This window comes from Rhynchophorus ferrugineus, unplaced genomic scaffold (assembly GCF_030347505.1).
Source record: "Rhynchophorus ferrugineus isolate W39M unplaced genomic scaffold, kcgeb_rfMv2 rfM11, whole genome shotgun sequence".
In the NCBI taxonomy this organism is placed as follows: domain Eukaryota; kingdom Metazoa; phylum Arthropoda; class Insecta; order Coleoptera; family Curculionidae; genus Rhynchophorus; species Rhynchophorus ferrugineus.
In genome coordinates, this window is record NW_027472590.1 from 9,742,391 (window position 1) to 9,767,191 (window position 24,801).

The 24,801-nt window shown below is 33.0% G+C and overlaps 1 protein-coding gene across 1 annotated transcript; it reads right to left on the reverse strand.

Annotated features, from left to right (window-relative positions):
• Positions 1-11,343: 11,343 nt before the first annotated feature.
• Positions 11,344-24,505, reverse strand: LOC143205277 (fatty acid synthase). The gene is made up of 12 exons (XM_076418491.1): positions 24,274-24,505; positions 24,039-24,214; positions 23,736-23,985; positions 18,742-18,965; positions 18,449-18,690; positions 17,769-18,387; positions 17,236-17,704; positions 16,520-16,699; positions 16,188-16,443; positions 14,516-15,963; positions 14,200-14,461; positions 11,344-13,193 (listed from the first exon to the last, which is right to left on the reverse strand). Exons 1-12 carry the CDS (start codon positions 24,468-24,470, stop codon positions 11,604-11,606), a joined length of 5,913 nt encoding a protein of 1,970 aa, XP_076274606.1. The 5' UTR covers positions 24,471-24,505; the 3' UTR covers positions 11,344-11,603.
• Positions 24,506-24,801: the final 296 nt, after the last annotated feature.

The window sequence follows — 24,801 nt, forward strand, 5'->3', positions numbered from 1 at the left end:
GACTCCACTTTATCAGAAACAGCAACAAAACGTTGGTTTCCTGACTTCAAACATGGTCGTAGAGATACCGATGATGCAGAACTCTGTGAACTCACCAAAAAGTGAAGTTATGTGAGTTAGCTAACATCATAAAAATATCAAAAGAACGTGTTGGCCTTATATTGCATGAAAATTTGACTGTGAGAAAACAAGAACGTGTTGATTATTCGGGGCAGTGTTTGGCCATACTTAAACGTAACCAACCGGAATTTTTGCGTAGATATGTAACAATGGATAAAACATGAATCCATCATTTCACTCCGGAATCAAACCGATCCTCATCTCAGTGGACATCAACAGTTGACAGGACTAATTTGAGGCAAAAGATAAATCATTCTACAAAAGAGGTGTTCTACAAAGCTGTAGAGCAGCGCTGAAATGCTTGTATGGCTCTGGATGGAGACTACGTTGATGAATAAGCCAATTAAAAAAAACGTATTTTCTTTATTACGCCCGGAATTTTTTAGTCCATGTGTTAAGAACTTATTATTTCCCAATGCGTCAAGCTCTGTAACAGATGGCCCATCCTATAGAAACCATATCAGGGACTAATATATTGAGATGATTCCTTCGAAAATGGAATCGTGAAATTGTCTAACGCAGCATAAGCTACTTATCATCTCATTGGCCAGCTAGATAAACATCTTAAGACAAATATAGATAGCTGAACAAATATAAATGACTCCACTTTATCAGAAACAGCAACAAAACGTTGGTTTCCTGACTTCAAACATGGTCGTAGAGATACCGATGATGCAGAACTCTGTGAACTCACCAAAAAGTGAAGTTATGTGAGTTAGCTAACATCATAAAAATATCAAAAGAACGTGTTGGCTTTATATTGCATGAAAATTTGACTGTGAGAAAACAAGAACGTGTTGATTATTCGGGGCAGCGTTTTGCCATACTTAAACGTAACCAACCGGAATTTTTGCGTAGATATGTAACAATGGATAAAACATGAATCCATCATTTCACTCCGGAATCAAACCGATCCTCATCTCAGTGGACATCAACAGTTGACAGTACTAATTTGAGGCAAAAGATAAATCGTCGTAAGAAGTGTTCTACAAAGCTGTAGAGCAGCGCTGAAATGATTGTATGGCTCTGGATGGAGACTACGTTGATGAATAAGCCAATTAAAAAAAACGTATTTTCTTTATTACGCCCGAGATTTCTCAGTCCATGTGTTAAGAACTTATTATTTCCCAATGCGTCAAGCTCTGTAACGGATGGCCCGTCCTATAGAAACCATGTCAGGGACTAATATATTGAAATGATTCCTTCGAAAATGTAATCGTGAAATTGTCGAACGCAGCATAAGCTACCTATCATCTCATTGGCCAGCTAGATAAACATCTTAAGACAAATATAGATAGCTGAGCTCTGGAAATAAGTTTTCACGCAGAAAGCGAGAGACTCAACGCCATGTTGAGGCTGGGATGCTCTTTAAATTTCCGAAATAATCGATTAAAAATACATTGACGTCTTGTTGTTCTATTCGCTAGCTCCCTATCGCGCTTTTGTTTCAATGGAAAACGGATGGGAACTATAAATAGTTTTGTTTATAACTGACGCGGTATTATTCATTTGTTTCAAGTGAGATTTGCGTAGGAAATTATTTTTGCCAAACTGTAGCGGCATTTTTTTTTGATAAAATCAGGTCGGAATTGACGGTTTTTTATGACACTGATATTACAACACAGTAACTATTATGTTCCAATTTTTAAAACATCAGAGATAACTTACTTAAAGCACTGCCAGATTTCTTTCAACACTTGGTGATACCGTTAGGCAAGGGGTCAGTTTCAGATCGTGACAAAATCGAAAATAGATCATCAAACAACATGTTAAATGTATTGTATCTTTCGAAGTGTACGTAACTCCAAAGAAAATAAATCAGTGTTAGTTTTGGTTCATTGTCAGCCAGATTATGTAAAACAAAAGAAAGTTTGTTTATATTTTATATGTTTAATTTGTTTTCAATATATAGCTGTGAGTTAACATTCAACTATATTCAGACTCTCTAATTTTTTATATCAACAACTACTATATTTTATAAACAATAAAGAAAAACATGCAACTGCAATTTACAGTTATGTAGTATTAATATATTTATAGTTATGTAGAAACAAATGATATAGTCGATGTTCCAGTATAAAAGATAGTATATATTTTAATATATTTTTAACATAATTTTTACAAACTAAAGTTTAGATGAGCTCATTAAATATTTCAGCAATTGTTGGGCAATTACAAATATATATTAAGAACAGCTATACCATGAATGGGATTCGAACCCGCGACTATGACATCACCGGCAACCAAACCATATTTTTAAAATATTTAGTTTAATATATCAACAACTAATATATTTTATAAACAATAAAGAAAAACATGCAACTGCAATTTAAAGTTATATAGTGTTAAACGAATTATATCATTATCTTACTGAATAATTATCTCTTTAAATATCTTTCGTATTTTCATATATACATTTAATATTCCCACATCTATTGTTAAGTACCAATTATAGTTGGTATTTTATTAAAAATACTATACATATTACTATAAAATGTATTCAAAAATATCTGTTATTAAAAATAACTATTTTAGGATTTTAATGTTAAACAAGGAAAACAACATTTTAGATGACTGAAAAATATTGAAAATATCTCATAAATTACCATTAAAAGATGCTAGCCAAACTCTGATTTATAACAAGAAGTAACTAAATTATAAAAAGAGACACCAGCTATATTTAACCTAGATTGCTCCTTCCAATTATCCTAATCCCATCGGCCCTAACTTAGTCACCAGTGTAATAGTGTTTATGTATTAACACTGCTTTTTTCTATGAAGAGCACTTCACTATACTACATCATCAACATCAATGTTATGGGTGATTAAAATTCGCCTCTGGTGAATTATATGCATTAAAACATTTTTAGACATATTTGTGATAAACAAATTTCTAGTTTAGAAATTATTCCAGCTTTTCAACCGTTTAAATAATATTTATTTTATATTTTTACATTAGAGAAGAAATACCTAATACAAACACACCAGTTTGGGTTTATTAACAAACATTTAACAATTGACCAGGTCCACAGAATAACAGTTAGTGAAAAAGTCTATGAAAGTAAAAAAGTATGCTCAGCTATATCCTTATATGTAGCAAAAACGTTCGATAAGGTTTGGCATGAAGGTCTTGATCACAAACTACAGAAAATTTTACTCTAAAATCCTACTCTACAATAAAATAAGTTAAAGCAAGTATACCACAAGAAAGTGTACTGGGGCCAATGTATCTACTAGATCTGCACTTGTGATATACCACAAATGGAGAATATTATGATGGTTAAATTTGCTGATGATACTGCGATTACAGCTGTCGGAGACACTAGTGAAGAAGCCACACGAAAATTACAACAGGCAAGTGACAATATAAATAATTGGACACAAGCTTGGAAAATAAAAATTCTAAAAACGAAACTAAATCTGTGACAGGCCGTAAAAGCACCAATAATATTAAATAATACTATCATTCCATATAGCAACAACGCTAAATGTCTTGAAATGAATCTTGATGCAAAACTTCGCTGGAAGGAACATATAAAGAAGAAAAGAAAAGGACTGGAATTGAAATATAGGAAAATGCATTGGCTAATAGAAAGAAAATCATAGTTATCAGTACATAATAAATTGCTATTATACAAGCAAATACTGAAACCTATATTGACATACAGAGTTCAATTATGGGGATGTTCTGCAAAGAGCAACGTAAACAAAACACAAATTTTTCAGGACAAAATCCTGAGAAGTATTGTGGGCGCGCGCAAATACTACAGGACTTACTACCTACATCGACACCTTCAGATAACCAGAGTCAGTCAAGAAATCAAGAGAATTGCAAGGGGGCATGAGTGAATACTCAATTCTCATGAGAATATTGAACTATTGCAACTTTTGATCACCACCAGAGTAGGGCTGAAAAGGATGAAACCATTTGATCTTGTGTAGTGAGGTGCATATAATAAAATATACAGCAGTGTCATATATAAACATTATTTCACCAGAGACTGAGATAGGGCCGATGGGTCCTCCTAGTTATATACCTAGATTTAAGTTATAATAAAGACAAACTGTAGGTTAGTGGGAAATGACTAGTAACAATGTAATAATTAAATAACAATAAAAAAAATATATAATATGGAATATAGTATAATGTTACGAATTTTAACGTTACACTTTTTTTATGTTTTTCTTGTAAATATTTTGCTTGATGGGTTAAACTTGATACTGCCACCCAATGTTTTACCTTTAATGAGCTAAAAAATATATGAAAACTCGTCATCTAATTTTGTGATATAAAATTCTTGGTATGTTTTATAGAAATATGCAATAACTGCACGAAATTTTCACATTTTTCCATAGTTTCTCCAGCGTTCAATCGATTGTATATATGGACTAAACCTAGAAAATGTGTTTAATTGCTGAAGTCAGCCTTTAATACCGTTAATGTTTATTACCGTTATTAATAAAATGATAAAATCATAGAATGATGATCCATAATATTTTATAGAATTCAAATATCGATATATTTTTTAAAATTTTTCTCAAAAATATAATATAAATAATAAAATATATAAAAATATAATATATAATAGACTCTTAACGTGTTCTAGTACATAATTTTAAAGGCTTATAACAAATACTTTTAAACACTTTTTATTATTCCTATTTTATAAAGCATCAAAACTAATTAATTTAATACACATTTACATAATCTAGCTATGTTAAATTTTTGCTCTGTTGAGAAATCGACATTTAACACTTGCATAACGATCTGCGGGTCTATTTTTAAAATCCATACAGCAAAGTTGACTGGTTTACAATCGTTCAAAATGTTACATAGTTGTAAGTCCATATTCCCGGTGCCTCCGACATTAAATACTGAACACCGTACTAGGAAAAAAACGTACAATTTTCCAGGTGAAATTCGATAGGCAGTCCAACCCAACCAGCATAATGGAGCATTACTGACCTAAATTGATATACTACAAAATAAAAAGCGAATGACGACACATCTGGCAACATGATGCCAGTTAACTTTTCCAAAAATAAAAATAGCGAACCGTTTCGTCAAATTCTGGTTGGACTGCATGGAATTACAGGTGGTGGACGGTGTCGAGTAGCTGGTTTCGCTTGTTGGGAGTCGATACTGCAATGTACCACCTATCAACATCAAAGTTTGATTATGTTATAGTTGTTTTTTTATGTACTTGAACTATTTAAGAAAATAATTATCTTTTCTCTGTCTCTCTGTCATTTTCTATTATTAGATGTTCGTGATATTTTAACCTAATAAATTTAAGACTAATAATATTTTACTTTTAAACATACTAATGTTTATATAACAGGTCAATTGAAAAGGCGGCCTACCATAGTAAAACACATTTTTTTGGCAAAATTATTAATTTTTATTCAACATAATTCCCTTCAAGGGTTCGGTACCATTTTTGGAGTACGATTTGTCCTTTGCTTCAAGATAAGCCTCAGTTTCAGCGATAACCTCTTCATTCGACAAAAATTTCTTCCCAGCGAGCATTCTTTTGAGATCTGAGAACAGAAAATAGTCGCTGGGGGTCAGATCTGGAGGATACGGTGGATAAGGAAGCAATTCGAAGCCCAATTCATGAATTCTTGCCATCGTTTTCACTGACTTGTGACACGGTGCATTGTCTTGGTGAAGGAGTACTTTCTTTTTCTTCAAATGAGGCCGTTTTCATCGATTTCGTCCTTCAAACGGCCCAATAACTTTATGTAATAGTCGCTGTTGACGGTCCTTCCTTTTTCAAGGTAGTCAATGAAAATTATTCCATGCGCATACCAAAATAGAGAAGCTATAACTTTGACAGCCGACGGTTGCGTTTCCCCACGCTTTGGAGCGGGTTCACCATGTGCAATCCAGTTGGATGACTGTCGATTGGACTTCGGAGTGAAATAATGGAACCATGTTCCATTCATTATCACATATGGATGAAAAACTCGGGATTATTAAGCTTGATTATCTTCAAGCACTGCTCCGAATCATCAACTCGTCGTTGTTTTTGGTCAAAAGTGCACTCGCGCGGCACCTACTTTGCACAGAGCTTCCTCATACCCAAATATTCGTTAATTATATGATGTACACTTTCAGTAGATATCTTTAGAGGGTCTGCCATTTCATTCAATTTTAATTTACGGTCATTCAAAATCATTTTGTGGATTTTTTAAATGTTTTCGTCGGTAACAACCTCTTTTGGGCGTCATCTGCGTTCACCGTCTTCGGTGTTCATTTCACCACATTTAAACTTAGCATACCAATCCCTGATGGTTGACTTTTCTGGGGCAGTGTCTGGAAACTAGGCATCAAGCCAAGTGTTTATTTCAACTGTATTTTTTTTCCTTCAAAAAGCAATTTTGTCAACACGCGAAATTCCTTTTTATCCATTTTTTTTCACAATAATAAAAGTTGCTTCACTCAAAATGCTATAATTCAGAAACTAATGATCCGACATATGTCAAATTTATACACGCATCTTTTGAGGGTTAGGGCTAACTAAAATGCATATGGATTTAATTCTAGTAGTGCCATCTATGTGTCAGACAGGGGACTTTTCAATTGAATTGTTATTTTGCTATATATTTTTTAGGAACAAAAATCTGTAATATTTATAAATAATGTTTTATCATCAGGTCCTGGCATGTATTCTGATGATTTTTTTCACTTTAAAAGGGCTTTTATTGAAAAAACTTGATAAATATATATTAATCACAATGTTTTATATAAATGTTTCCTTTCTTATCTTTCTGGGGACATGGTGATACCTTAAAAAATGACAAATAAAGAAATGTTTTGATCCATTTTCGCTGATCTTCAGGATTTCAAAACTAGTCGATTTGAGCAAGTGGTAATCAGAAGGCGCTATGTCTGGTAAGTACGCATGCTGGCTGCTCCATAGTTTATCATTTTTAATGGAGATTCAGTTCTTACAATACAGAAATAATAATATAATTTCGTGTCAAATATAATTTGTTACTCGGCAAGTGATCAGTTGGTAGTAGTTAAAATAATATTGTAAATAGCTAAATAGATTTAGGTAGGTATTAAGCTAAATTATGTGTATATAGTATAATATAAAATACTCGTAGTAAATGGGTTAAATAAGATTTCTTCTTTATTTTTATTTAGTTATTACGGCGTTTATTACGTACATATTTTATTTCAAAACTTTTTTATTTTGTGTTAAATATTTAAGTTTATTAATTTTTTATTTTTGAGTGGTTCTTATTTATTTTTTGAAATCGGTTCAATTTTTTTGTTAAAAATACTTTTTTTACATACTTACTAGTAGATATCGGTGATCAAAATTTACGCACAAACACCTAATAGCTACTGATTTTGACTTTTTTTTATGTAGAATTTATATAGAATTGTTTTTATTCATTTTACTTATATTTTATTCGGTGGAAATATTTATTCTGGATATAAATAATTTAATTTTTATGGTTTGTAGGTATCTGAACGATTAAATGTTATTTGGTGACCAAACTAGTTATTTATAGAACCATATGGGTCCAACAAAAACAAATATAATTGCAATAAAATATTAGATATTGGAGTTAGTTCGTAGCATTTTTTGACCATAAAATATGACCTCTAAAAATTAAATCAAACTAGAAAAAACTTTTTATTAAAATAACATCTCTTTTTGTTTCAAGCTAAATCAAGTCCGTAGGGGATTTTAGATTTAGGACGGATTTAGCCGATGCTTTTTACACTTGGGATGCTTATTAACTTCAGTTTCAGCATCATTGGCGACTGATTCAAATATTCCCTTCACTTTGGACATTGTAAATCAGAAACCAAAAAAATCTCCCAATATCTTTGTAATTCAAATTGTAAAGAAACCATTTTACTTCGTTGGAGATAGTGAGATATATTATATTTAGTTGATACCCAATCATTGAAAAAAATGCTACAATACAAGACATAAAGAAAAAATCAGGAAATCTTAAACAGATGAAATATAAGGCTAAGATAGAAGGGAATGTTAATGAAGAAAATCTATAGTATGGAAAGTATGAGATGGAAATGAATTCAAGAATTTAAAAAAAAAATCTTAAAAATTACTTAACAAAAATTAAATAAAAAGCAAAACTAAAATGAAATTGTACAGCACTAACATTCGGTTGCGAAACGTGGGTATTATCAAGAAGTGATAACAATCAACAGAAATGAATTACCTCAGAAGTGACACGGGTGTAACAAAGACAGACATTATGAGAAGTCTGGAATGCGTATAATATATATATATATATATATATATATATATATATATATATATATATATATATAAGATATATATATATATATATATAAGATATATATATATATATATATATATATATATGTATAGGATATACACGATATATATATATATATATATATATGTATAAGATATACACGATATATATATATATATATATATATATATATATATATATATATATATATATATATATATATATATATATATATATATATATAAGAAAGAGACGAATATATAATAAAACAAAATATTGTGTTTTAAGTATACCCTCTAATATAAATATAAGTACGCCTATGTACCAATATATATGCACACGAAAATATATAGTTACTATTAAATTTTGATATATAGTTACAAATATTTTTTATTCTATACAGTATGTACCATATATAGAGCATTTATATAAAGAAATATTAATGATAGAAATGATTAAAATATTAGAAGACTATACAGAAAAAAATGTTTGTCTACAACATCTATAATGTATTGTTGTGATAATTATTCTTCGTAAAACAGACGGAATGCTATTTCAATTCACCAGTAGATTTCAGTGGTTTTATGTCATCCACTGTTGAATTCCTGACCTCTGAGGTTGGAAGATCTATACCAACAAACTATCAACCCAAGTTAAGCAACTTGACATCGTTATCGATATATAAAAATTAACTGATTTTCCTAAAATACTCAAAAAATATTGTGCAATGGAAAACGTCAAAATTTTATGCTATATGCTTAATGGCTACCTGATAAATCTTTGGTCTCAATAGACCTTTTTTTCCTTATTGTTCTATATTAAAAAAGAAATCCAACTCTAAGTATCAACATTTATTTTTTTATAGTACGCCTATGTATCAATATATATGTACACGAAAATATATAGTTAATATTCAATTTTCATGGTTACAAATATTTTTATTCTATATAGAATGTACTATATATAGAGCATATATATAAATAAATATTAAAGAAAGAAAGGACTATAATATTACAAGACTAAAAAGATCTAAATGATTGTCTACAACATCTATAATGAATTGCATTGATAATTATTCCTCGTAAAATAGGTTGAATGTTATTTCAATTCGCCAGCAGCTTTCAATTGTAACTGTTTTATGTCATCCATATGTATAGGATATACACGATATATATATATATATATATATATATATATATATATATATGTATAAGATATACACGATATATATATATATATATATATATATATATATATATATATATATATATATATATATATATATATATATATATATATATATATATATAAGAAAGAGACGAATATATAGAAGAAATAAAACAAAATATTGTGTTTTAAGTATACCCTCTAATATAAATATAAGTACGCCTATGTACCAATATATATGCACACGAAAATATATAGTTACTATTAAATTTTGATATATAGTTACAAATATTTTTTATTCTATACAGTATGTACCATATATAGAGCATTTATATAAAGAAATATTAATGATAGAAATGATTAAAATATTAGAAGACTATACAGAAAAAATGTTTGTCTACAACATCTATAATGTATTGTTGTGATAATTATTCTTCGTAAAACAGACGGAATGCTATTTCAATTCACCAGTAGATTTCAGTGGTTTTATGTCATCCACTGTTGAATTCCTGACCTCTGAGGTTGGAAGATCTATACCAACAAACTATCAACCCAAGTTAAGCAACTTGACATCGTTATCGATATATAAAAATTAACTGATTTTCCTAAAATACTCAAAAAATATTGTGCAATGGAAAACGTCAAAATTTTATGCTATATGCTTAATGGCTACCTGATAAATCTTTGGTCTCAATAGACCTTTTTTTCCTTATTGTTCTATATTAAAAAAGAAATCCAACTCTAAGTATCAACATTTATTTTTTTATAGTACGCCTATGTATCAATATATATGTACACGAAAATATATAGTTAATATTCAATTTTCATGGTTACAAATATTTTTATTCTATATAGAATGTACTATATATAGAGCATATATATAAATAAATATTAAAGAAAGAAAGGACTATAATATTACAAGACTAAAAAGATCTAAATGATTGTCTACAACATCTATAATGAATTGCATTGATAATTATTCCTCGTAAAATAGGTTGAATGTTATTTCAATTCGCCAGCAGCTTTCAATTGTAACTGTTTTATGTCATCCATATGTATAGGATATACACGATATATATATATATATATATATATATATATATATATATATATGTATAAGATATACACGATATATATATATATATATATATATATATATATATATATATATATATATATATATATAAGAAAGAGACGAATATATAGAAGAAATAAAACAAAATATTGTGTTTTAAGTATACCCTCTAATATAAATATAAGTACGCCTATGTACCAATATATATGCACACGAAAATATATAGTTACTATTAAATTTTGATATATAGTTACAAATATTTTTTATTCTATACAGTATGTACCATATATAGAGCATTTATATAAAGAAATATTAATGATAGAAATGATTAAAATATTAGAAGACTATACAGAAAAAATGTTTGTCTACAACATCTATAATGTATTGTTGTGATAATTATTCTTCGTAAAACAGACGGAATGCTATTTCAATTCACCAGTAGATTTCAGTGGTTTTATGTCATCCACTGTTGAATTCCTGACCTCTGAGGTTGGAAGATCTATACCAACAAACTATCAACCCAAGTTAAGCAACTTGACATCGTTATCGATATATAAAAATTAACTGATTTTCCTAAAATACTCAAAAAATATTGTGCAATGGAAAACGTCAAAATTTTATGCTATATGCTTAATGGCTACCTGATAAATCTTTGGTCTCAATAGACCTTTTTTTCCTTATTGTTCTATATTAAAAAAGAAATCCAACTCTAAGTATCAACATTTATTTTTTTATAGTACGCCTATGTATCAATATATATGTACACGAAAATATATAGTTAATATTCAATTTTCATGGTTACAAATATTTTTATTCTATATAGAATGTACTATATATAGAGCATATATATAAATAAATATTAAAGAAAGAAAGGACTATAATATTACAAGACTAAAAAGATCTAAATGATTGTCTACAACATCTATAATGAATTGCATTGATAATTATTCCTCGTAAAATAGGTTGAATGTTATTTCAATTCGCCAGCAGCTTTCAATTGTAACTGTTTTATGTCATCCAGTGTTAAATTCCTGATCTGTGAGGTTGGAAGATCTACACCCAAACTATCATTCAGTATATTCTTGATTTCCAGGCTGGAGATGGAGTCGATACCCAAGTTAACCAGCTTGACATCGTTATCGATATCTTTCTCATTCTTGGCACCCATTATTGATGCAATCGTGCTCAATATACCGCTGTTTTGAGAGTTTCCGGTGATCTGAAGGTTATCTGATTGATATATCGTTGAAGACACCACGGCGTTGTCTTGCAACATGAATTGTTCCAGGGTTTCTAAACAGGAGAAGATGCTTTGCATGTTGTCGATTTGATTTTTCTTCAGAACACCCTTGGTGATGAACCCCACGTCTCCGATCCAGCCCCATTGCACGGCGAGAGCGGGTAAACCGAGTTTCTCGCGCCCTTGGCATAGCATCTCCACGGAGGAATTCGCGAAACCGAAATTGGACACTATCTGACTACCCAGGACTGCGGCAGCGGAGAAGACGACAAAATGATCGAGTTCGGGACACATTTTTCGTGAAAGTTGATCGAGGTTTTGACAAACGTGCAGTTTAGGCGACACGACATGAAGGAAATCGTCCGGCGTCAGGTCCTGGAAGAAATTGTTGCTGATGCTCATGGCTAAGTTGAAAATACCGCCCACGGGAGCAATGTCGGAAGCATGTTTCAGTAGTTTCGTGGCTCCCTCGAGGATATGAGAAGGAAAATCGTTTATAGTGATCGAGATGCCCCGAGATTTCCAGGTTTCTACCAAATATTTTTGGTAGTTGTTCAGATTCGTAGTTCTGGCGTTTAATATTAGTATCTTCGCTCCCTTTTGGATTATCCATTTGCTTAACTCCATACCAATTCCCCCTAGACCACCAACTACGACATACGACTTGTTGGGATCGAGGTACAGTTTCCTTTCGACTCGATCGCAGTCGACGTGGTCCACGTGCAAAATCATCTTCTCCTCGGACTCGCCGTTCAAGTATTCGAGTACGTCATCGAATTCCATGGCCCTCCTCGAAAGGTAAGGAAAAGGTTTCAACGCATTCCCGTTGAGGTATAGCTGCAATGTCGACCTTAAAAGTCCCATGGCGCCGTCGTTCCGTCCCAGCAATGTTTTTATGTCGAATCTATAGATCTGGCACTGCTTCAGGGTGAACCAGTGCAAAATATCGCGGTCTATTTCGGACTTGTCGCGGTACAGCGCGACGAGCTTTCCTCCGACGTCGGCCAGAACGTTTACGTGCGACCGAACGATGTCTCGCTCGTCGCTGGTAAATATAACGTTGACGCCCTTATCGTCGGTGGTCCTGCGGACGTCCGAGACGAAAGTGTCGCTCCGCGAATCGACGAAACTCAATTTCGCCCGGCCACCAAAATAATCTCGAGCCGAGTCGATTTGCGCTGGCGATTTGGCATCAATTATCACGTTGGAATTTCGTTGAATGGCGTAAAACGCCGCTGCTAGGCATGTGGGATCGGTTCCCGTTACTAGTACCCAGTCGTGCTCCTTCAGTTGTCCGTGGTGGATAAGGGAGACGTAGGCCTGGAAAGAAAACCGAGTTTTAAACTACTGGTTGGGTTATTTAATTAAAAGAATATGTCAGGGATATCACTAAATATTGCAATCTGAGCAATACTCGTTCAATGAGTAATATTATGGAGACTTAAACTGTTACAGAGAAACTAATACTAAACATTTATTTATTGCATTAAATTTTCTTGGATTTTATCAACTAATTTACCAAACTAGTCCAGCTTAATACGTTCGCTGTCAATAACGCGCTAGCGCGTAATATGATGCTTTCACGGGACCCAAATTACGCTCCAGCGCGTTACACGTAATATCCGTTAAATTGTAGACCCTGTGCGTTCGGGTAAAATCGGAATTTGCAATCGGGAATAATCGCCGGACGTACAAGTACACCTAGAATTGCAAAAACAGATATTTGCTTAACATCTGAAACTCACTTGACCAAGGAATCTGTAGCACCGCAAGAGAAGTTAGTCCTATAATAATAAAAAACAACGTTTGCTACTATTAAAAATCTGAGACCAGTTTAGCAGAAAATCAGATAACAGCAGTAACTGTTAAATAGAACAGATACAGAGTTACATCAGTTGCAATTTATCGCTTCCAAGATACAATCAAAAGAAACGAAAACTATTTGAATGTCCTAAATAATCTAGGAGAAAAATTTATAGTTGGTGGCGATTTCAATGCAAAAAATACAGAATGACGACTCAAATACAAGAACTGGTTAAAATATAAATTAAAAATACGTATTGGTTAATTCGAAGAAAATCACAGTTATCAGTACGTATCCTAGATATATATATCTAGTTTTATTTTATTGTAAAAACAAATTGCGGGTTCGTCAGAAATGACTAGTAACAATGTAATAAATAACTTTTAAAAAATCTTCCTCCATCCAAAGGTAGGTTAGTTCTTTTAAAGTAAGAAATGATCAGAATACGTAAAAGTCTTAATAGTATAACAAAAAATTAATTTGGAATGCAATGTTAACAAAAATTAATCATTATTAACTTACTAAAGAATAATCCAGTGGTATTGTCGATACTTCTTCCAATGATATATTTAGGTCATCTGGCAAAACCCAACTGAGTTGTGGATCAATATTCGCTGATAAACACCCATCAAACGATATACCCATCACACTTTTACCGTTGTCAGTTGTTCCTGAAAATTCCAAAGCATATTTCCGATTAAAATTCCCATCAGCTTTTGCTTGCTTCCACTGTCTAGCGTCCCAATGATTCAACACTGCATATTTAACAGTAACATTTCTATTTCTAAAAAAAGTTTAACATTATCATTAACATTTTAATTAGCATCATCATACTTACTCATAATATAAGTCAGATTCAATCAAATCCACACCGTCAGGACTAATGGACATATGATAATTTAACAGTTTTTTTCTGTAGTTCGGTTTCAGTAAAGGCAACATCCTATAGGTACACCACTGGTTATCAGTATAAATATTGATGGTCAAATCCTTCCTGATTTGGTTGATGTAGAAATCGGATGTCGGATAAAAATCCACTGAGCCATTTAAAATGAACACCCTTAAGTTGATTGCTTGGTTCTCAGCTTTAAGACAATTTAGGAACCCCATCAATCCTGTGGTGAGGGTATTGCTCACCAAATACGTCACAGAGTTGGTTTTCGATAGATTCTCCTTCACTTTCTCTATCCAAGCAAAATTATTGTTGAAAGCTTCAACGATGTTGAAATTATCGGGAATTCTCAAACACTTTTTCAGCAAAACATAACTTATTTCACCCTCACAACATTTGAAAACTATATGGTCCTTTAATTGGTCCAGCGCTGATTCTTCCATCTTGCATAAAATGAACATGGAATTCTCCACTACGTCCAAGACGTTTATCGATGGTACGAGTTGGTCTAGAGGCAGTACGAGTAAATTGGTATCTGTTTCAACTTCGTGGAAGTTCTGAACCAAGAAGTACTGGTGGTGTCTCAAGTATTTTTTATGAATTAGACCTAATATGGTGTCTTTTAGGTTATCTTGGGATTGAGATAGTTCCACTATTTTGGTTCTGTTGGTGCTTGGGTTGTTTTCGTGGACTATCTGAAGCGTTATTAGGAGACTATACTGTAATATGTCCTTGTATTGCCCTACATATTTAACACTATTAGGAACGAACTTGAGATGGTATAAATCAGGTTTCTCGTCACTTTTTCCATGATTTAAAATAATACTGTCCATGCCTTCTATCTCGACTCCACCACAGGTTACTACATCGTTCGTTTTATCGTAATAGTATGGCAAAATCATCCCTTTACTGGAAAGTTTCTGTTGTGCTATTGGATTGATTTTGACCCGAAGAAAACTAACTGGTGTTGTCTCCCAACGTTCAAACAGCAGACATTGTAGCATAGATTCAATAAATACGATCCACTGTTGGTTGTATTTGATCTTTGCGAAAGTTCCAGTTATGTCCAAAGCCTCAATGTTATTAAAAGGAGTGCTATAATCACATCCTCTTAGATGAAACTCCAGAAAAACATCATTTTTGTCCAAGTACTGTGAATTAGCACTCTCCTCTGGTATTTGCCTCAAAGAAGTTTTAAGAGAACCAATCACTCCGCTGGCAATAACTTCTTGTTTATAAACAATCTCAAAATAATTACTTGTTAATATGTTGACGAAGAATATCATGGAGTCCTCCAACTCAGGCCTCTTGTGGATTATAACGTTTTTTAGTGAGACTGGGCATTGATGAAGTTTGCACTGTGTTTTGTAAGCAAAAGCTGACCATACTAAAAACTAAATACAGTATCAATATTTAATTTTGAATTATTCGGTGCTTGCATTCTGATAATTTTTTCACTCTAAATTGATAAAACATAGGTTATGTTATTAATTAAGATTAGGTTATGTTGTTTAACAAACTATTTGCATTGATACCTCCCATATTCGTCAAAGGATATCGTCGATCAAAATATATGCATCAACCAAATATAAATACAAAAATCACATAATGATCTTACCAGGAGACCTCCTGTTGGAAAAATCGATTTTCCATTTATAACATGTCCCCATAGGAATTTATATTCAGGACTTCTTAAATTGAGGACGAATTCTTTTCCATTATTCACCTCCGGAGTGTAATAGTTGACGAACCAGCTGGAAGAGTGGTCCCATTCAACTAGAGGTGATATGAACGGTGTCCTAGCATCAACTGGCGAATGTACCTCCTCATTTATGCTGGATAAGTCAAGACATACGTTAGTTGATGTGCATATCCTGAAAAATAGTTTTAAAAAAACCTTGTAGTTATTGAACCTAAAGGAACAGTGACAGCTAAATTACTACTACTAACTTTCCAACGCTTTCCAGTAGGAATTCTAAATTATCTGAAGCATCCTGGCTAGATATTGGTATACTGGTGATGTCTTTGCTTAAGGATCTGGAAAATATTGCTTGGAAAAGACCTCTTGGTGCTATTTCAACCAGAACTGCGTTTGCTGGGACTTTATCCAGGACTTGTTTGTAGTGAACCCTGAAAATCAGAAGATTAGTGTATACTCAGTTATTTATTTTATCTTCTATATTCCAAATTAACGATCTAAGGCAATTACAAAATTATATAAGCACAAAATTTCAATTGTAGAATATATGAATGTAATTCACAAATATAGAGATATAAATAAAGAGAATTGGTCTAGTTAGATTTTCTGTAATTTGGATGATACAACTAATAGATTAATGGCCCTTTTATATTTTATATTTTTATATTCATGAGTCAAACCTTTCAAACCAAACCTTAGAAAGCCATCCTAATTATATATTTGGACATACTTTGATCAACGATTTCTATTGTTAAAATTCAAAGTATCAAACCAAACTGGTAAATCGATGTTTTTTTTACATTTTTCTATATAAAATAACATTTGTATTATACATTTCAAATTAGTTATCTTGTGTGAATGACAAAGAACATCCAGGGGGACCAAAAATGTTCGAAGATAATGAATTGAAAGACTTATTGGTCGAAAAAATGTACTTAATACTAGCTTAATTACACTAGTTAGGTACCTGTTTAAAAAATTGTGATGCTGATATTCGGCAGAATGAAACTTGCCCAGGAAGGTGTCATAGTCGGTTTCTGCTATAGCCGATGGTAACCATCTCCTTGATCGCTTCTTAGGATCGGGCAAGATGTCCTTGAGTTTCTCCAGGAATATATCTCCGGCACTTTGGATGTATTCACTATGAAACGCCACCCCTAGCGTATTTACCACTTTACCAAATACACCTTTTTCGTTCAGATATTTGATGAACTTCCTCACTGATTTCTGTGGGCCAGAAATAGTTAGGTTCTTGGTGGAGTTGTGACAAGCGACATGGAGGTCTTTCGGCATCAGTTGCTCGCATTCTTCCAAGGTTATGCCCACAGATGCCATCAGTCCTGGTATTAGTTTCGCTTGTTTCGTCGATAAGCCACGCGCGTGTGCGATTAAAATGGCTTCTTCAGCAGAAATCACTCCATCAGCATATGCACATCCTAAGGAATAAAACATATTTTATGTGTATATAAGGACTATAAAAATGTTATGTTAAAATCTGACCTATCTCTCCAAGAGAATGTCCAATAATTCCATCTGGTTGGATGCCAAGAGATAACAAGACATCCGTCAAAGCTATAGATATACCGATTATAGCGGGAAAACATTTTTCAGGATCATTGAACACGTCACCATCGTCGTTACTTATGGTATTTAACAGATCTAGATCGAAACGTTTGAGGACACTGGAGCTATGCTCGATGGATTTTCGGAAAATATCCAGTTGGAGCAGATCTTTCCCCATCTTGGGCCATTGGGAGCCCATTCCGCTGTAGGTAAACCATACTGGTTTTGAGACGTTACATTTTAAGACCGCCCTAACGTTAGAATTGAGAATGGTGAATCCTTTGTAGTGATAGTTACTGATGGGTGAACCTCGCGTGATATGATCCAATAATGTTAAAAAGGACTCGTTGTTTTTATTCTCTTCGATTATATCCAACCAGCGCTCAACTCCATCGTAGGACCGACTGGGTACCACTACAAGACGCTTCCGGTTAACTGTTGAACATGGTTGACTGTTGATATATGGACGTATAACCATGTGGCTATTGGTACCACCAATTCCGAAGGACGAAAGAGCTAAAAGACCTCCACCGTATGGAGACTGTGTCCTACACACCTGGACATCAAACAAACTGAATTAGTATGGTGCCGAATAATGTGAATAGCTCCTTCCACACCTTCAACAAACCATTTTCAATTGGTGCAATGTCCAGAGCCATTGTTTCATAATGGATATGAGCTGGTATGACCCCAGTGTGAATGGTAACCAAAAGCTTAACCAAAGACACCAGTGCAGCAGCTGATTCACAATGTCCAACATTGGTTTTGGCCGAACCGACTTTCAACGTTTCCTTCCTGGTTTCGGTCACAAAGAACTGAGCCAAAGCATCGCATTCCTTGATATCACCAACCAGCGTACCTGAGAATATTTCAGTCACTCGAGTATACAGTTCAAAACGATTTAATTTACCGGTTCCATGGGCATCAACGTACTCGACATCATCAGGATTTATCTTAAACTTGCTGTAGATTTGTCTTAAAAGATTCAACTGATTCTCAGAAGACGGATTCAAGAGACCTTCGCTTTTAAATCCGTCCACATTGCATCCAATACCGCTTATGGTGGCGTATATCCTTTTGGCATCAGATTTTCGTTGAAGAAGAACACAAACAATGCCCTCCGACTTTACAAAACTAAAAAATTAAATCCTAAATACGAAGTATTCTTTGTCATGTTAAATATCAAATTTATGTGAAATTTGATGATTAAAAATGATCAAATGTTATTAATTATCATTATTCCATTGATGACAGAATATAGGAAGATAAATAGAAATACAGTAAGTTCAGGAGGTGGATAATAGTTAGAGTATACAGGCGATCCAGGCATAATAATTAACAGAAGATACGGAGGGTAGACAAAATAATATGAACATCATAATGTAGTATGGCTCGATGAAACACCCTTTATATTATTACCTGTAAACGGAAAAGTTTATGTGTGGATAACCATAAATGAATCATGCGATTCATATTTCCTGCTTTCTACAGTCAAGTCTGGGGAAGGTTCCGTTATAATTTCTATTATTCCGTCGCCTTACTAACAGATTACTGCACATTAATATCTAGACATCCTCAAGAATGAAGTTCTCACTATAAGTAGCATATTGCTGTCAAACACTTCCATATTCCAAGATGATAATGCTCTCATACACACAAAGGTTCAGTCTTGGTTTGAGCATCAAAATATCATCAAATCAAATGAACATCTTCCTTGGTCAGCTCAATCGCCAACCCTTAACATAATTGAATAAGTTATGAGTATTTTCAGAGCAGAGAATGAGTACTAGATTTCCATGTCCATCGTCGTTGAATCAGTTGGCGGATATTTTGGTTCAAGAATTGGACAAGATCTCGTTGGGAACTATTCAGACACTCTACGAATATATTCCGCAAAGAATTGCAGCTGTTTTAAAAGTTAATAGAGACCCAATATCTTATTAATAAAGAAATATTTCCGCATATGTCAGGTGTTCATATTATTTTGTCCATCCCCTGTATAAACTAGAGAAAACCTTAGAAGAATGATTAACAGAAGGACAAAATCTGGGACTGAGATGGAGGACAAGGAGGAAACAGGAATAATGAGAATTGGAAACATGGATACGAATTATTGAATTAGGAAAGGAAGACATAAAAGATAAAACTATAAAGCAGTTGAAAAAAACAGGTTATAAAAAAGAGAGCCAAAGACAATTGAACAAGAATTAAAAACAGAAAGTCCCACAAAATGGATACCGAATAGAAAAGGTGGCTAGGGCATGTATAGAAAAATGACGAGATACCAAGAAAAAATAATGAAGATGAAGATCGAGATGGTAACACGAAGTTAATTAAACGTGATTTGTTAGAAGTAGGAATAACATAGGAGATGATGAAATAAGAAATAGGCTAATAATAGGAAGCCGTGAAGGAAAATATATATTCAAAATAATAGTGAACCCATGTCATCGAGATGTTTAACGTATTACTTGCCGTAATTTGTAAATTCGTTTTAGAATAAGGCAATATGCTCCTTCTTATTGCATCTCATTGTATAATAGTTAAATTGAGATACAATACTATCTGATACAAAGAAACATGTAACCCAGTCAGCCTTAAGAAACTTGTCCGGTTGTCAAACGTCTGAAAAATTATTCAAAATATTAGTTATAATTACAGACTCCCTCTTGCCCGTAAAATTTGTTAGAGAGGTAAGCATTTTTACTGTTAAATATAAGTTTCTTCGGTTTTTATTTAGACGAATGGTCCAGAGATTGCTTTTAAAGGAATACAATTTTTAAAAGCATATAATAAAATCAAGGAGAGCTTGTTATTTCAATTTGTGTGTTTAGATGAGACAGAAATATTTCAGAATGGGACATTGGGTCATTTATGGCAAGATGAGAATAAAAATAGTAGTGTTGGGAACTATCGACTGAAATCGACTATCGACTGTTTAGTAATTGACTACTTTTTACTATCGACTGTTTTAGTCGCTATTTTCGGTCCGAATACTTTTAGTTACTATTTTTGGTTCTACTAGTTTCATTCGACTGATTTTTAACGTTCTGGCTTTGTCGTTCTGGCTGCGACCTTGACAAAAGTTTACCCAATTTATGCTTACATAGATTTATATGTAATCAGAATAGCAAATGCGTTAGGGAAAATGTAGTGATTACATTTAGTTTTATCAAGAAATATACAGAAAATAACCGAAGAAACGAAGGAGAAATACCGTGTTATCAAAATGATTTTACAAATAATCACTGCATCGAAGGTAAACCTAGAAAGTAAATATGTTCTCTAATGAAAGCAAAATACATTAGGTAGATAAACAACTGTTAAAAACTACATAAAAAATTCTCCTAGAAAACAACCCTAACCTACAAACTATTATGACTCTATAATTAATTGTAGTTTTCGATAATATATGCATTAAATGTACTATAATGTTAAAATAAATTACAGTTGATAACATTTGTGATATAATGGAGACTCCGAGAAGAGAAGTTTCTTCGGTTTTTATTTAGAATATTTTAGCGTGTTGCAACTGTACTGAATATTAATATGGACACACTCACTAAAACAACCCGAAAATTGAAAAATATAATCTTGGATTCACCGAAAAGAAAACCTCCTCATACCCAGTGGGTGGCAAATCAAGATCAGCTTGATGTTAGCTCTATAAGAGATCAAATATATGAAATATGTAAAAACAGTGAGTAGTTTTTTCATTATAAACATAATTTAATAAAATTATTTTAGGGGAGACTGTTAGTCGGGAAAATATCCAATAGAAGGCTTAGGATATGCAGATATATTAAATGGTATAAAGATGACCCACAAAGAGGTTTAATGGAACCACGAAGGGTCCAGACATTGCTTTTAAAGGAATACAATTTTTAAAAGCATATAATAAAATCAATGATAGCTTGTTATTTCAATTTGTGTATTTGGATGTGACAGGAATATTTCAGAATGGGATATTGGATCACTTATGGCAAGATGAGAATAAAAATAGTAGTGTTGGGAACTATCGACTGAAATCGACTATCGACTGTTTAGTAATTGACTACTTTTTACTATCGACAGTTTCAGTCGCTATTTTCGATCGGAATACTTTTAGTTACTATTTTTGGTTCTACTAGTTTCATTCGACTGATTTTTAACGTTCTGGCTTTGTCGTTCTGGCTGCGACCTTGACAAAAGTTTACCCAATTTATGCTTACATAGATTTATATGTAATCAGATATAGCAAATGCGTTAGGGAGAATGTAGTGATTACATTTAGTTTTATCAAGAAAGATACAGAAAATAACAGAAGAAACGAAGGAGAAATACGGTGATATCAAAATGATTTTACAAATAATCAATGCATCGAAGGTAAACCTAGAAAGTAAATATGCTCTCTAATGAAAGCAAAATACATTAGGTGGATAAACAACTGTTAATTAAATAGATTAGACCTCCTCCTATACCACTACATAAAACATTCTCCTAGAACACAACCCTAACCTACAAACTATTATGACTTTATAATTAATTGTAGTTTTCGATAATATATGCATTAAATGTACTATAATGTTAAAATAAATTACAGTTGATAACATTTGTGATATAATGGAGACTTCGAGAAGAGAAGTTTGTTCGGTTTTTATTTAGAATATTTTTAGCGTGTTGCAACTGTACTGAATATTAATATGGACACACTCACTAAAACAACCCGAAAATTGAAAAATATAATCTTGGATTCACCGAAAAGAAAACCTCCTCATACCAAGTGGGTGGCAAATCAAGATCAGCTTGATGTTAGCTCTATCAGAGATCAAATATATGAAATATGTAGAAACAGTGAGTAGTTTTTTCATTATAAACATAATTTAATAAACTATTTTAGGGGAGACTGTTAGTCGGGAAAATATCCAATAGAAGGCTTAGGATATGCAGATATATTAAATGGTATAAAGATGACCCACAAAGAGGTTTAATGGAACCACGAAGGGTCCAGACATTGCTTTTAAAGGAATACAATTTTTAAAAGCATATAATAAAATCAAGGATAGCTTGTTATTTCAGAATGGGACATTGGATCACAAGATTTGGGCATTGAGAATTGGGCAAGATGAGAATAAAAATAGTAGTGTTGGGAACTATCGACTGAAATCGACTATCGACTGTTTAGTAATTGACTACTTTTTACTATCGACAGTTTCAATCGCTATTTTTGGTTACGAATACTTTTAATTACTATTTTTGGTTCAACTAGTTTCATTTGACTGATTTTTAACGTTCTGGCTTTGTCGTTCTGGCTGCAACCTTGACAAAAGTTTACCCAATTTATGCTTACATAGATTTATATGTAATCAGATATAGCAAATGCGTTAGGGGGAATGTAGTGATTACATTTAGTTTAATCAAGAAAGATACAGAAAATAACAGAAGAAACGAAGGAGAAATACGGTGTTATCAAAATGATTTTACAAATAATCACTGCATCGAAGGTAAACCTAGAAAGTAAATATGCTCTCTAATGAAAGCAAAATACATTAGGTGGATAAACAAATGTTAATTAAGTACATTATGCCTCCTCCTATACCACTACATAAAAAATTCTCCTAGAACACAACCCTAACCTACAAACTATTATGACTTAATTAATTGTAGTTTTCGATAATATATGCATTAAATGTACTATAATGTTAAAATAAATTACAGTTGATAACATTTGTGTTTCATTAATTTATTTGGATAAGAATTTTGTTATGTCAGAGTCAAAATAAACTAAAACTCAGAGTTAATGCGGGAACATTGCCACGTTTTCTAAATCGACGTGACTTCACTGTTTTATTGAACGGACTATATTAAAGATTCATTAGCAAATTATGATTAAAACAAAAAAAATGATAACAGTTACATAATTACCCATCTCTATCATCATCAAACGTTCGACACTTCCCCACTTTGCTCAACACGCCCAATTTAGCAAATTCCATACTGTCAAAGGGTTGAAGATGGTACTGAGCGCCACAAACCAAAGCCTGATCACAACTACTGAACATCAGGGCCTCTACGGCTTCGTTCAAGGCATATCCGCTAGACGAGCAGCCGGCATCCAAGGCAAAACTGGGCCCTTTCAGATCCAAATAGTACGAGATGGAATTGGCGATAATTGCTGAAATATGTACATCATCAGCAATCATTATTACTTCAACTAATTATTTATACCCAGCGCCCTCTCCATATACCCTTTATTGGAGTTCTCGGCTACAGCCACATAAACTCCGGTGTTGGATCCTCTTAGACTCTGAGGATTCAGTCCCGCGTCCATGAAACACTCGAAACTGAGCTCGATTAGGTGTCTCGTTCGCGGATCCAGGAGATCGGCTTGTCTTGGATTCACCCTGCAAGGAATCATTGCATCGTGGAAACGACGTAATATTTAAAAATAGATTTCGCTCACCCGAAGAAGCTAGCATCGAACTTGTCCAAGTTGTTCATGATCCCGATCGAACTAGGCGTGTTGAGGAGATCGGTGTTCCATCTCTCATGGCCGTGGGTGACCAGGTCTTGTCCTTGGAGTAAGGCGTTTTTGAATTCTTGTAAATTGTTACATTTCGCTATGCGACATGAAACTCCGGTAATGGCGATTTCATCCATATCGCTAAAAACGTCGAGCAAGTAAATTTACCTGTGTTTCTATATATGTGCAAGAATTTATAGGCTCTGATGGTCGATAATCCCCACCATTAGTACCATATAATCATGAACAAAACGACAATATACGTACAGAGTGGATAAATAATTATCTGTCTCAATGATCTGGCTTCGACTGGGGGTTCTTCTTTCTTCTAAATGCATACCAGGTTCATTTAGAACTCTTACTTATCATCCTTCTCGTCCATTTTTGTTACACTCGTAACCCTTGCATGAACTCGGCAACCGAAAGTTAGTTTTGCTTGATTTATTGATAATATCTTTATTAGATATG

Excerpts from the sequence above, each read along its gene's own strand:
- LOC143205277 (XM_076418491.1), bottom strand. The coding sequence starts at position 24,470 with ATGGATGAAATCGCCATTACCGGAGTTTCATGTCGCATAGCGAAATGT. Across the intron at positions 18,388-18,448 it reads TTGAAAATGGTTTGTTGAAG|GTGTGTAGGACACAGTCTCC; the intron begins GTGTGGAAGGAG and ends TTTGATGTCCAG. Across the intron at positions 13,194-14,199 it reads TACCACTGGATTATTCTTTA|GCCTACGTCTCCCTTATCCA; the intron begins GTAAGTTAATAA and ends TTTTCTTTCCAG.